The sequence below is a fragment of the Haematobia irritans genome, chromosome 2 (assembly GCF_050003625.1).
Source record: "Haematobia irritans isolate KBUSLIRL chromosome 2, ASM5000362v1, whole genome shotgun sequence".
Lineage (NCBI taxonomy): Eukaryota > Metazoa > Arthropoda > Insecta > Diptera > Muscidae > Haematobia > Haematobia irritans.
The window spans coordinates 76,147,136-76,163,182 of NC_134398.1; the positions used below are offsets into that span (position 1 = coordinate 76,147,136).

Sequence of the window (16,047 nt, forward strand, 5' to 3'; positions counted from 1 at the left end):
TTCTAGCTCGAGACATGATTCTCGAGTCTAAAGAAAAAAAGACGAAAAACCAAAACTTTAAGGATATCTCAAAAACTGTTCCATAAGAAAAATTTTAACCTCTATTTTCGAATTCAGGAGATGAAAATACATAAAAAAGTGACCTCTCGTCATATGTACATGACAAAAATGTAGTTTATAAACTAGTGTTATTTATAAGAATTGTATTGAACGATGTCATCAAAGGTGGCCAATAAAATAGGTACTTTTAGCAAAAAATCAAAGTGATTCATACCAGAGATGTGCACGTGACGGGAAAATCTTACTCACGCACGATATTGTTTGGTAGGATCATGCTTACGCACACTCACGAAACGAAAATTTTTACTCGCGCACACTCACGCACGAAAATATCGTGACTCCCGAAAAATACCATCACTCACGAAAAATATCGTGACTCACGAGAAATGTCGTGACTCACGAACAATTTTTTGAGTGATTTGCCTTAGCGACCTGTCTGAAAACATGAGCATTATTAAAATCGAGAGCGTTATTACACTCTTCACATCCAAGGTGTCACTAAAATTTTAAATGAATTTAACTCTTAAGCGTTTTATGTTGGTGAGCGGGATTTTTTTCCTGAGCGTAAATCGTTACTCACGCACACTCACGAAGATTATATTTTCGTGACTCACGCACGACATTTTGGTTTGTTAATCACGCTCACGCACACTCACGCAGTTGCCATGAGCGTCTCACGCATGAGTCACGAAAATTTTCGTGAGTCACGACAATTTCGAGTCCAGTGCACACCTCTAATTCATACTAAACGCACATATTATTCACTTATGCCATATTTAGTTGGCATTATTTCGCTAAAATAGCAAGGTTGTTATGGTTTAGTACTCACATTTAAGGTGAACTTTGCCAATTGTGATACATTCATTTTAGGTTAGCTATAGTGGCAGCCCGTTATTTCAGGCTCACTTAGACTACCTAGTCCATTGTGATACCGCAAGTGGCGAACTTCTCTCCTATCATTGATTGCTGCCCAAGCCATGTTTACATCAAAGACAAGGAATCTCCTCTTTATGGCCGAGTCTGAAAATGATGTTCATTTGCGATAAAATAAGAAGCATTAAAAAAAACTCAGAAATTTCACCAGCATTACACAGGGAGTAATCCAAAATTTGATGGTGTTTGGTCGAAACTGGGATTGAATCCATATCCCTTTGTATGCAAGGCAAACATGATAACAGTTGTACAACGGTTGCTCCCATACATCCGAGTATAATAGTAATTTTCCAATCTAAAAATTTTTAAAACAATATGTGCGTTACCTAAATGCCTACGAAAGAAATGGCAAATTTCTTAAATGACAAACACAATACTTACCAAATATAATCTCCGCAATAAAATTTTGGAAAATATATTCCAAAACAACACAAAATAATAAGAGTTTTTTAATTTCCCGGCATGCCTCGTGTTAAAGTGTATTAAATGTGATGCTTTGGCGTCGAACGTTTCGTCAAAAAACCCGTATTGATATCTGGAAAATCAGTCTGTGGAATCGCAATTGTTTCGGTGTTCGATAGTAAATCATAAATAATGTGTTCATAACCAACTTCAGGATTTTCTAGCAAATATATCTAAAGTTATTTCATAATCGTAGGTGCGTGTAAAATAAAAAATCCTGGTATATGTGTCAAAACAATGATTCCTGAATTAATCCACATTTAATATATTACAAATTACTTGATGAATTTCAAAATACTTGTCGCCTGGTTTCCCATTGATTGTAAGTGGAATTTTTCCACGTTGTTGCCACAATACTGGTTTAGATTTATATATTTCTTTAATTTTCAACCAGAATTGGCGATCCATCATTAATTTCATTTCAGAAATGCCTGTTTTTAATGTAAAAATAAATTTGTCTTTGATAATGTTTGTCGAACATCCCCTTACACTCAATGATTTGTACCACCCAACCAGCAAAAATCAAAGTTGTTTTGGTTTTATGCCAACACATCCCCGCGACAGCCGAACATGACCTTATACTATCGGATTTGTCTCCGCAACGTGTTGTGTCGCAGGGTTTATCCGACCGTATAAGGTGCCCTTTATTCATTTCGATTACAAGGTTGATGTGTACTTATCGATAAGTTATGGTAAACTTAGAACTGTATCTGTCTTGTTCTAATACACGATTTATAATGTAAAATAGCAGCTTGCTTCATAAAAAATATTTCGATTGTGCGTATATTGCACATTAGGTGAATGAAAATAAGGCTTGCTCTTGACATTTACTGTTTCTTACAGAGCGTGGATGTCTGCGTTATTATAATAAATAATTAGTAATCTACAACTAGAAAACACTTAAAAACGAGAAAACAATTTTTTTAGCGACGAATGCTAATACAGTCAGAGATGGTCTGTATCAAACATTTTAAGGTTTGCGACTGTCGCAAAGTTGTTATAGTCGTAAACGTCACATACACGTCGTAAATGTAGAAAAAGTAGCAAACGTCACAAACTCCAAATACTTCAAACCCTTCAGATAGGCAGCGAATGATATCCAAGATGATGATATATGCGAAGAAGTTTTAATTCTCAGGAATGTTCATAAAATTATTAACGAGTTTAAAAAACTTGAGAATATAGTTATTTCAATTGGAAACTCGAAGCCAAAATTACTATAAACTACTCGATGGTGCAGTAAACGTGACGGTCGGTTCTCGCTCATAGTTAACCTTTCACAAATTCCCTGCCAGCATTTCAAAGTTCCATTTCAACCTCATCGTTACCACAGACTCGTAAATGTCACTTCAACCATCATGAAAAGGTACATCAAAAAGTACATGCAAGTAATTTGCCATCCCTTCTGTTAAAAAAAGCCATTTTTTTTGTGAAACGCCAAGCGCAACCAGCTTGTTATATTTTAATTAAATAAAAACGAAAATAAAGTTCTGAAACATAGATTATACGCTTAAAATTGTGAAAGGTATATTGGTGAACAATTTGGTGATTTTCCAAATGGAATAAAGTTATTGTTTTTCAGATATTTTACAGACACGCTGCCTCCATGGAATAAAAACACTGGTTGATAGACGCAGCAACATGTAACTCGCTACTTGTAACTCAACATCATCATTAATGCCAAAAATTATGTTAAATGTAATGTGATAGTGGTATAAATGTTATATTTTTAAGAATTTGTAAATGTTTAATCAAATTAATAAATATCTAAACAAACGTGTTTTACTCGACCACAATGATTCTTTTACAACTATCTTAAAATGCACTTTTTCTGATTGTTTGGAGGGTCCCTTATTGGCGTCGTTCTAAATTGATCTATAAAGGCACCTAATAATTTTATTTATTTATTTATTTATTTGTAAAGTCTAACACCTTAAGAAATTAAATTCTTATAATGTTGGTGTCAGTGGTTCAACACAATTTTGCTTGTAGTATATAATATTGTTTTACATTTATAAATTATGTACTATAATAGATAAAAAAAAATATTTAAATTTGTATAATATGTTGTTTTTTAGTTTCATATGGAAAAGTTTAAACTTAATGTAATTTTATAAAGGTTTTTAATATAGATATTCCATTTATTTTAAATGATTGCAAAGTTGCCTTTTAAAATGCAGGATATTGCTTATTAACTGTAAGTCTGGTGGGAGTTTGTTCCAAAGACGAATTGTTGGTATAAAAAAGAATTTTTCTGACTTAGAGCTTTTAAACCGTTTCTGTATAATTTTTTTACCTCGGTTTGAGCGAGCGAACGTTATCCTTTCGAATAAATATTTAGGTTCTTTGTTATAAACTATTTTATGCATTAAGTAATTTTCGAAACTCATATTGAAAATTTGATAAGAACAGTTTGATATTCTGTCTCTTCGTTTTAAATTGAAAATATATCTAGCAATATTATTAAATGTAATTTTGAGACGTTGCAAGTCGATAATATCGCAATTATGGAAGATTTCAGATCCATATAAAAGTGTAGGTATAAGGTATGTCTTTGCTATCAACATTCGTATATCAAGAGGTGTTGATTGTTGTACTGCCCAGAGATTTCGCAGCATGGCGTGAACTTTGCCGGAGACTTTAGTTATATGGTTAGACCAAGTTAATTTTTCATTGAAACAAATTCCAAGATTCATAGTAGATGAGGTATAATCGATCAATGTGTTACCAATATATAAACCCTGAATGTTATCATCCACATCTGATTTTCTTATATAAATGCACTTCGATTTACGCGGATTTATACATAGCTTATTTACTTCAGCCCAGTTGTTAATCTTGACTAAATCACTATTTATTTTCCTAACACACTCATTAATTTCACTAACATGAGAAGAGCGATACAGTTGCACATCATCTGCGTAAATGTGCATCTTGGAGTTATCTAGAATATCCGGGAGATCATTTATGTATAGACAAAACAAAAGCGGTCCCAAAATCGAACTTTGAGGAACTCCTCTTTTCAACACCAAGGTTTCTGATACTTTACCATGTGAATGTACCCTCTGCGACCGGTTATCTACATACGAAGATAATAACCTACAAGCAGAGCTTGAGAAATTAAAAATCCTGTCAAGTTTTGTTAGTAATATAGAATGATCAACAGTATCAAAAGCTTTACTGTGGTCAAGTAAAATGAGGAAGGAATGCTCCCGTTCGTCCATATTAGCTCTCAGGTCATCCGTGACATCTATAAGAGCGGTCACACAACTTCTATTTTTCATAAATCCCGACTGTCTATCAAATATCAGTCCATTATCTTCAATATATTTAGTCATTTGTTGATACATGAGCCTCTCAAGCACCTTTGATAAGTAAGGTAATATCGCGATCGGCCTAAAATCGTTGTCAGTCTTAGGTACAGGTAAAATCTTTGCCTTTTTCCATGCACTAGGAAAAACAGATTTCATTAAGGCTGTATTGTATAAGTATGTAACGTAAGGTAGTAATACTGGTAACACTATCTTAAACAATTTCGGATTAATTCCATCATCTCCCTCGGAATTGGATTTTATAGATAAAACAGCGGACAATAGTTCTTCTTCACTTACACACCGGAATGAAAAGTCATTTTCCTTTCTGACACAGCAATAATATCGATAAACGTTTCGAGAGTTACTCATGACATCTCCGCCTATAAACTTCATATTTAAGGAGTCCAGATCAATATCATCTTGTGGATTGCTATTATCCTTCAAACCTATTCCAATTTTTCGTATTTCCTTCCACTTGGCCCTACAATTAATCGCCTTCGAAAATTTCTCCTTATAGAAACGAGATTTTGCTATTCTAATTTCCTTGGCAACTACACAACGCCAAAACCTAAAAGATTCGTATAATTGTGGAATTTTATATCGTCTCCATCGACTATAGTATGCATCCCGTTTTCGAATTATGTTCCTTATGTGATTGCTGAACCAAGGTTTCTCAATGTTTGTAACAATTTTAGTTTTCAAAGGTGCACACATATCGAAAATTTAATTTCGTCTCAAAAAATTCCACCTGAGCATCTACTTCCGGAGTATCGTATAATGTATCCCAAGATACGTTACAAATAAAATCCTTAAGAATGTCATAATCTATATTCCTGAAATCGCGAAAAGAAATCGTCTGTGGTTGTATAGTAAAATCGCAGTCATATATAATGTAAAGCAAATCATGTCTGGAGAACATTGGTGCTGACAACTGATCATATAACTTGATTTTCGACATTTGATTAACAAAAATTACATCCAGCAGACTATTTGAGGAATTATTATAATGTGTTGGGACATGAGTGTTTGTGGGAAACAAACCTAGCACTTGAAATGCTGCACTCATGCGAAACATTTTTGTAGTAACTTGGCGTGGTACAACTTCTCAATAGTGACGGCGCTTTTCCGACGAGTTTTTGATGTTGTATATGATTGTTTTCGACGTAGTGGGGATTCTCAAAAGAGTCCCCAAATTCAAAAAATGTTGGCAGGGTTACTGCAGAAACTGGAAGGAAGGAAAACTATTTAAGTCTTATATAAGTGAATTCCTGTTTAGAGAAAATTTTATAAAATCACTTTTTGGCTTATTAGAGCCAATTGCCATACTAATTAAAAATTTTCAAAATTGTAGCTAGGCATTCGTTGATGCAGCAAAAGCTTGGACCACGAAAACCAAGAATAGTTCGAAGTTGTGAATGAGAGATGTAAATCTAGTAGTGAATAAGTACAATATAAAACATTCTTTTGTGAATAAGTACAATATAAAACATTTTTTGCATACCTTTTATCGGGGAGCTTAACTAAATTAAAGTAAAAAATATTCACAATTTCTTTGATTCCAAATTAGGTTTTCTACACTACACCCAGAAAAAAGTGACCCCTTCTTTAAGTTAAAATGTACTCATTGTGAAGAAAGTTGAACTTCGTATAGCGCCAAAGACATTTTTATTTGTTTGAACGATGTGATTTTCGTAGAAATTAGGAATAATGCATTCCATATATTAGTTAACATTTTCCTATATTTATATACCACTATACTACAGAATGAAAAAAATTAACTAATTTGAATTCATATATGGAATGATTTTATTGAAATTTTTTCATTCATTTCGACAAATCTTACACATTTGTGGTAAAACTTTTACTTCATAATTAGAACTGCTTACCTTCGTTTTTAAATACAATTTTATTTATTTCTATAAGCAATTTTATCTTCAATAAAATACATGTTTTATTAATATATTGAATATATTTATTAAGAATCAACAGCATCGAATCTCTTTGAAATATTAGTTTATTATTCCACTATTTCCAATTTCCCTGTGATATTATCAACTGTAAAACGCACTTTTTCTTCTTCTTGTACTTTTCACTTTTAATAAGTTGCTGCCTAACGATTTTGTCCTCCTTTTACAATTTCAATACCTACAAATATAAAAAATCATAAAACATTTTTGTTGCAAAAGGTTAGCGTCACTGAATACTACCTGATAATTGAAGATTCCAAAATGAAGACAAATGAAAGGGTTGTTATTCTGCTGGTGTTTTCTTTCTTTATACACTATCACGAACATTGATAGATTTATTTAAAAAAACGAAAATTTTTCTCACTGTTCATGCCAAAATATACAAATATTATAATATTCAATTTCTTGAAACAAGCACGAATTGGAATCCCTATAATTAACAACTTTATTTAAGTTAATACTACGTTCGCACTAGACACGAAATCCTCGAAAACGAGGATTTTGGCCGAAATCATCCAAGATCTCAGTAGATTTGCAATGGGCAAATATCAGCTGGCTAGTAGAGGATTTCAACAAAATCTCTTTCAAAATCCCCTATACTGCCTTGTACAACTGTGGTTTTAGTACTAAAAAAGCGCTTTTTGCAACCCTGCCCCAATTTTCCTTCTGGATGAATGGGTGTGTGCGTGTGCACATACGGGTTTGTGTTTGTATTGATATATTTACAAACAGCTGTTAAATCCTCAAATCAACGAAATCTCGTTATTTTGCCAGTCCGAACACTTGAGATTTGTAAAGAGATTTGAGTTCTAAATAGCGAGATTTCGTGCCTAGTGCGAACGTAGTATAACTTGAAGCACATATGCTATCAATCGTGGTAGATTGACTTGGGCGAATTTAAAATGCCAAAAACAGAACCTGTCAATCAATTCGTACTAAAAAAAAAATAATAGCATTTCCGACAGATTGGCCACATACTTTTTTTTTTTTTGTTCTTTTCTAACCGTCCTATTGGTAAGATCGATTTTCCTGAAGAAAATAAATCCGAAATTCTTTATACCATCCTAACACATTCCGTCTTGTCTGTTTTCTACTTTGTAATTTGGTCTGGATTCTTCTCTCAAAACCATTTGGAGTGCTACTGGTTCATTATTAAACCTACTCATCACTTTGGATCCATTTGGGTTGCTTTTCTCTATTGTGTTTCATTCCTTCATCCAACTGATCATCCCCACTTCATCATTGGTACCATTCGAGCCGGATCTCTGTGATCACTTGGAGAATTCTTTGGAGACACTCAGAGAGTTTCTACGCCAGCATCAGCTACAACTCTACATAACTCACCTCATTGGATAACCAACAGGTCTGCCTTATACTTCCCCACCTGGGGAATGCTCGTTTTGTTATTACACAAAGCCTATTCATATAGTTGTGACTGCAATTTGCAATTTCTATCTTGTATCTGCTCCGGTATACATTTATTTCAGCCCTCGAAATGTCTCTCGATAGATTTATTCGTATAGCAGACAATTTGGTCGTTTTTGAGGCAAATCTTAACGATAGGAGTCAATGTATTCCAATGGCGTCTGTACATTCCATCGAAGTTCACAAAGAAGAACTTACCTCAATATGGGAAAAGTTAAAATACTCCTATGAGCTTTGTGTGGCCGATATCGAGAACGAGGCCCGGGGGACCGGTGAGGATGAGAAGTCCACCGGTGATAAGGGGAAGGATGACGAAGATGAGGGTTCTGAGCTTGAGATGGTGAGGAATAAGTATACGAGCTCCTACATTACCTATTGTCGGTGTAGTACCAGGCTCCGCGAATTACTACATGAACTTTCAAATCCAACTTCTGGCAATGCCCCCAGATCAGACGCCTCATCAAGTTTTGGGTTCAAATTCCCACCCTGTGATATTCCCACTTTTGGTGGAGATTATTCCTCGTGGCCCACTTTCAGAGACATTTTTGAGGCTATATGCATCAGAAATCCAATATTAAGTTCGGTGGAGAAACTCTTTCACCTGAACCAGAAAACTAAAGGCGAGGCCAACGACATTGTCCGCAAGGTACCTTTGACAAATGAGAATTTCGACGTTGCTTGGAACAATCTATGTTCCAGATATGAAAATAAAAGGGTCTTAATAAATATTCAATTGAAAAGGCTCTTCGGGTTATCTCATTTGTCATCTGAGTCCGCTGCATCTCTGAAAACATTACAGAGGGACATAAATTCATGCATATCGCTACTTCAAATGTACGAGGTTAATGTGGAGAGCTGGGATCCAATTTTTATATTTGTGTGTTGTAATTGTCTTCCGAATTCAGTCCTGACTTTGTGGGAGCAGACACTGTCTGATAAGGCAACCATCCCAAAGTGGTCTCACTTAGACTCATTCCTGACTAATAGACATAGAACTTTGGAATCGGTATCGGAAATCAGGAAAGGTACGAGTCAAGCATCCGGGCAAACTCCGAGATTATCGAGTACAATGAACAGTAAACAAGGTCTGGGTAGTGTTCGTAGCTTTCAGAATAGGGTCAGTGAACCCCAGTGCCATTTGTGTCCCAAGGAGTACCATCTAATCAGGAAATGCCCCAAATTTCTAAAAATGTCTCACGAGAACCGTTTTGCCGAAATTAGGAAAAGTAATATGTGTAGAAACTGTTTTTCAAAAGTTCATACGGCTAGGAATTGTAAGAGCAAATACGCGTGTTCTATATGTCATAAGCGGCATCATACTCTTCTGCATAAAGGCGAAGAGGCTCCATCTACACAACAATCAAATCCCAGTTCGGATCTCAATCCGACATCTGCTCCATTTCCATCCACATCCAAAACCATACAGTCCACTGATTCCCAGAGCAACAATGTCATCCGTTCTTGTTTTTCCACGAACTCAAAGGCTGTTCTATTAGGGACGGCTTTAGTCAACATATGCCATAATGGGGTGACATACTGCGCTAGAGCATTGGTCGATTCGGGATCCGAAGCTACTTTCATCTCGGAGAGACTTTTTAACACTTTGAGACTGCCCTTTAAGCGCACATGTGCGACGATTTCGGGACTCAACAACACGGTGTCGGCTTCCGCTCAGAAGCTATGCTCACTGACTCTTGGTTCTACTTTAGATCCAAGCATTGCAATCTCAGCTAGTGCTTTGGTTGTCCCACATCTTTCTGGAGGCCTCCCTTCAAGAGCTGTCGATCCGGCCATACTTTCACAAATACCCAGAATTCCTTTAGCAGACCTTCATTTCTTTAAGAATTCCAATATAGACATTCTTTTGGGTGGAGATTTGTTCCCTTCTATTATGATGAATGGCATCAAGAATAACGTTTGTGGTTCCTTAGTGGCCCAAGAAACCATATTTGGCTGGATTCTTACTGGCCCCATTCCTATCCACATTACTCATGCCTATTCGACATTGGTCTCATATCATTGTGAAATTTCATTAGGGGACGCAATTTCACGATTCTGGGAGGTGGAAGACCCTCCTCGAAGAAGGTTTCGATCCGTCGAGGACCAGTTTTGTGAGGATTTATATATTCGTTCTACGAAACGCGACGGTAGTGGAAGGTATATAGTTTCCCTTCCTTTTAAGCAAGGTCTTCCTGAAATGGGTTCTATTGGTGAGTCCAGGAAAAGTGCAATAGCACAGTTTTATCGAAATGAAGCCCGTCTTCTGCGAACTCCCAATTTTAAGGCAGAATATGACGAAGTCCTCGACGAATATGTTCGGCTGGGACATATGGCCAAAGTTTCGCCACCCAGCTCGATCGATACTTCTACATATTTTTACTTGCCCCATCATGCGGTTATGAAACCAGAAAGCACGACTACAAAAGTAAGAGTCGTGTTCAACGCTTCTGCGACCACCGCCAATGGTTCAAGCCTGAACAGTCTTCTTGATATAGGCCCAGTTCTGCAAAACGATCGTATGATCCTTATCTTGCGGTGGAGGTTCTATAGATTCGTTTTTAATGGAGACATTACGAAAATGTACCGCCAGATTCTGGTAGATCCTAGCCATACTCCTTTTCAAAGGATAATTTTTCGAGGAAATCCTCAGTACCCTATTCAGGATTTTGAACTTAAGACGGTCACGTTTGGGGTCAATTGTGCGCCGTATTTAGCTGTCCGTACCCTGTTACAATTAGCTGACGACATTCAGTCAACTTATCCTCTAGCAAGCTCAATCCTTCGTAATTCGATGTATGTTGACGATGCGTTAGCAGGCGCCCATTCAATTTCTGTGGCCAAAGAAGCGAGACAGCAATTGGTTCGGGCGTTAGCATCTGCAGGATTCTCCATGCGCAAGTGGACTTCTAACTGCAGAGAGATTCTTTCCGATATCGACTTGGAGGACTTGCTTTGTGATGATTTCCTTCAGTTTGACGATCGCAGCACAGCCAAGACATTAGGCATACGGTGGAATGCGATGTCCGATTGTTTCCTCTTTTTGGCCGAACCATTTTCTGACTCAGTCGCTTTTTCTAAACGGGAGATCCTTTCACAGATTTCTAAACTATTTGACCCTGCGGGCTGGCTCTCGCCATGTATAATTGTTGCAAAAATTCTAATGCAATCAATATGGCTCGAGAAGACCGAATGGGATCAGCAGGTTTTTCCACATATCCTTTCTCAATGGGAATCCTTTCGACAGAATTATCCTTTGATTAATTCCCTTCGCATTCCTCGTTGGCTGCACTTTACTCCGGACAGCGAAATTCAGTTTCACGGATTTTGTGATGCCTCCGAGAAGGCATATGCAGCCGTCCTTTACGCTCGTATAAGAAGGGACAATACGATTTTCACGTCATTGGTTTGTTCGAAGACCCGAGTGGCCCCGGTGAAGACGCTTTCTATACCTCGCTTGGAATTATGTGGGGCTGCCCTATTGGCAGATATGATAGACAATATTCTGCCTCGTTTTAATCTGTCCACTTACACGCTTCATTGTTGGACGGATTCGACAATAGTCCTGTCCTGGCTGTCCAAACCCCCTTGCTTTTGGGCCACTTTTGTGGCGAACAGGGTGTCAAAAATTATAGAGGTCGTCAATCCTGTCAACTGGTCGCATGTAACTTCAGAATCAAATCCAGCCGACTTAGCTAGTCGAGGTGTAACTCCGCAGGAAATTTTAGAAAATTCCTTATGGTGGCAGGGTCCAGAGTGGTTGAGCAAATCTGAGGATTGTTGGTCGAAAGAGTTTCCAATTGATGTGGAAAATCTAAATCTGGATAGGAAGCCTACAAAAGTCAATTTCAGTTATTTCGAAACCTTCGACGACTTACTCGAACGGTTCTCGTCGTTCGCCAAAGCTATCCGTGTTATGGCATATGTGTATAGGTTTTACTTTGGAACTCATCCTAGATATCGAGTAAACTACATCGTCGAAACACATGCTATATCGACATCGGAAATTCTCACGGTGCGGACACGTCTTATCTCTTTAGTCCAGAAGGTTCACTATCCAACAGAATATCACGCTTTAACATTGAAAACTTCCATCCCAAAATCCAGTTCACTCATTAGCATGAATCCCTTTCTTGATGCTGAAGGCATCATGCGAAGCTGCGGTAGGTTAGCCTCGTCCCCATCCATGACTTACAGCGAAAGGCACCCCATACTTATTCCTTATAGCTGTCAATATTCGCGGCTATTAGTCAGCTTTATTCACGAGATTTCCCTCCATGGAGGAAATCAACTTGTCCTTCGATTAATTCGTACACAATTTTGGATTCCGAGAGTAAAAAATTTGATCAAATCTACCATCAATAAATGTAAGACATGTATTTTGTACAAAGCTAAATGCCAATCACAATTGATGTCCGCTCTTCCTCCTGAAAGGATAGAAATTTCTCGCCCATTCATTCATACCGGCTTAGATTTTGCAGGCCCTTTTGACATAAAAAATTATGCCGGAAGAGCTTGCATTATCACCAAAGGCTATGTATGTGTGTTTGTGTGCTTCTGTACTAAGGCAATCCATCTCGAAGCGACATCCGATTTATCCACTTCCGCTTTTTTAGCTGCATTTAGCAGATTTGTTTCACGGCGCGGTTGCCCACTGCACGTCCACTCCGATAATGGTACAACCTTTGTAGGCGCTTCGAGAATACTGGCAAAGGAATTTCTTCAATCTTCCTAACGGGCTGTATTGTCCAATTACTCCAATTATAATATTTCATGGCACTTCATCCCCCCTGGTGCTCCTCATATGGGGGCCTTTGGGAAGCGGGGGTGAAGAGCTTCAAAATACATTTTCGTAAGATCGCTGGGAACACCAAATATACGTTTGAAGAATTTAAAACGTTATTATCCAGAATTGAATCCTGTTTAAACTCACGTCCATTGTCACCTATGTCTCAGGATCCATCAGACTTCGATGCTCTCACCCCTGGCCATTTTCTCATTGGCTCACCTATTTTAGCTCCAATTGAGCCTAAAATCCACGAGGCTCCTATGTCCCTTGTTAACAGGTGGCAACGACTCAAAGCCATTCACCAACATTTCTGTTGCCGATGGAAAAATGAGTATCTTAAAGAACTCCATAAGCGCTATAAGTGGCAGAGAGAAAAAGAAAACATAAGAGAAAACATGGTCGTAGCAATAAGGGACGACAATCCACCGAATTCATGGCGTCTCGGAAGGATTTCGAAATTACACTTTGGAGTTGACAACAAAGTCCGAGTGGCTGATATCATTACCCAAAGGGGAACAATTACGCGCCCCATAGCGAAACTAGTTATTTTGCCCACAGAAAATATATAGATTATTCTTCACTACTGATAAATGTCGCGTTAAATCCCATTGTTCATTCTCCCTTGCATTTACTTGTTTTATAGCTCCCAATGCGTAACAATAGGCGCAATAATCTTCGCCAGAATCAAGGAGGTCGTCGATATATGTGCAGACTTTGCCGCAAGCCGCACGCATTGCGAAAATGTCATCGTTTCCTTGATATGAACTGCAGTCAAAGAGAATATGTTGTGAAATCTTACGGATATTGTGTAAACTGTTTGGCGCTTAATCATTCTGAAGGGACCTGCTTCACAAAAACAGGTTGCAGGCTCTGCCATGAAAAGCATCACACACTACTGCATTTCCATCCCCGACTACAGCACCAAACATCTCCAGAACGCGACAGTAAACACAGCTCGTCAAAGCCAAATACTACAGCCAAAATGAAGAAATCGGTCACACCGACAGAATCGCCCAGATCTGAAGTGCGTCCCGAGCAAACATCCCTTACGGCACAATTAAAACAAAACACAATTACATTGTTACCGACGATATTAGTGAATGTGGCTTTTAAGGAAGGACACAAGACTCTACGATGTCTATTAGACTCCGGTACTAGGTCTAGTTGCATCTCATCCAGAATTGTCGATGAACTTGGAATTACCACTTTAACATTACATGATGAGAAGATCTGTCCACTTGCACTTTCCTCTATCCATAATCCTAATGTCTCCATACAAACTATCCTTAAAGTAAATAATCGTATATCCATAACGACTCCTAATCCATCCATATCTTCCCCAATCCGAGAAAAATTCCATAATCTTCTATTAGCAGATTCTACATTTTACCGATCTAGCAAAATTGATGTAATTTTTGGGGTAGACACTTATGCCAAGGTTATAAGTGAAGGAATCCTCAACCGACTTGGGCTTCCGACTGCCCAAAATACGATATTCGGCTGGACGCTTTACGGTGTCTGTCAAACGTAATCTATAACCAAATGAATAAAACGATCTCATAGGTACAAGATACTATATCGCACTATCCTTCGAATGCATTGAAATAATTGTGAACTAACTTTACAAAACTAGTATTTAGTATTCTCTCTAAGTTTGTTTAATAACGTTGAATTGCCGTTCCATTGAAATGAAAAAAAATGTTACTCGTTTAAGGCTGGTATGCACCTCTAGCGAAAAATTTCATTCCCATAAGAAATGCATTGCTATTTATGCTAACGAAATTTTCGGTAGCGTTCAATTTCGTAAGCTGGTACGCACCTCTAATTAAAATAACAGGGTTGTCAAAAGCATATTTTGGCAGCAAACATTTAATTTATTACAATCATTGTGTGCGTAAAAGTTTTAAAAGGTCTGTAAATAATAAACAATTTATTTGATGAATATTTGGAACATATATTAACAATTTTTAAAAGCGATTAGCTGGTTTAAAATTTGTGTACACAGCCCTGTTTTTTTTTGTTGTAGACTTAAATAAATTTTTGCTACCGAAAATTTCGCTAGAGGTGCATACCGGCTTTTAAACTTGAATTTTAAATTAGATTTTGAATTGTACATCACACTTGGATTATTTCATTTAAAAAATCTCAACTCACACAATTTGTATAAAAAAAAAAACATTCGCTATGAATTATTTTTGTAATATTGCCATCAAGTCGAGAATGCTATTTGAGATGATATTGCAGCCGTACTGCAAGGCGGGCGGCGTTGTTCATGCCAAAATATACAAATATTATAATATTCAATTTCTTGAAACAAGCACGAATTGGAATCCCTATAATTAACAACTTTATTTAAGTTAACTTGCTATCAATCGTGGTAGATTGACTTGGGCGAATTTAAAATGCCAAAAACAGAACCTGTCAATCAATTCGTACTAAAAAAAAAATAATAGCATTTCCGACAGATTGGCCACATACTTTTTTTTTGTTCTTTTCTAACCGTCCTATTGGTAAGATCGATTTTCCTGAAGAAAATAAATCCGAAATTCTTTATACCATCCTAACACATTCCATCTTGTCTGTTTTCTTCTACTTTGTAATTTGGTCTGGATTCTTCTCTCAAAACCATTTGGAGTGCTACTGGTTCATTATTAAACCTACTCATCACTTTGGATCCATTTGGGTTGCTTTTCTCTATTGTGTTTCATTCCTTCATCCAACTGATCATCCCCACTTCATCACTCACTAATTTAAAATAACAAATATTTTATATATTTTATATGTTATTTATTATATTATTTTACCATATTATTTTTTAACAATCTTTCCGTATACCAAAACAACGCGATTCCAACTAAAAAACAACCGACGCGCAAATATATCGATTACACCCACGCGCAAACACATCGATTACGATGACAGGTATCGATTACAGATAGACAATAGAAATTTAGGAAAATTTCCTATATTCTAACAAGTGTGTTTCCTTAAGTTTTGAAAGGATTGCACTTAGTACGAATGAACTAAAATATTTTTCTATGCCAAGTGTTGTTCGTATGTATGAAAAACTTTCTATTATAAAGGAAGTCGCAATTATCAT

At 37.0% G+C, this 16,047-nt stretch overlaps 1 protein-coding gene and 1 long non-coding RNA gene across 2 annotated transcripts; both read left to right on the forward strand.

Annotated features, from left to right (window-relative positions):
• The first annotated feature begins 2,344 nt into the window (after positions 1-2,344).
• LOC142223021 (uncharacterized) lies at positions 2,345-3,251 on the forward strand. The gene is made up of 2 exons (XR_012718493.1): positions 2,345-2,980; positions 3,038-3,251. It is a non-coding gene; the product is annotated as an uncharacterized LOC142223021 (long non-coding RNA).
• A 4,980-nt stretch (positions 3,252-8,231) lies between these two features.
• Positions 8,232-14,555, forward strand: LOC142224663 (uncharacterized). Its single transcript, XM_075294446.1, has 6 exons — positions 8,232-12,321; positions 12,550-12,695; positions 12,850-13,010; positions 13,069-13,489; positions 13,591-14,385; positions 14,511-14,555. Exons 1-6 carry the CDS (start codon positions 8,232-8,234, stop codon positions 14,553-14,555), a joined length of 5,658 nt encoding a protein of 1,885 aa, XP_075150561.1.
• Positions 14,556-16,047: the final 1,492 nt, after the last annotated feature.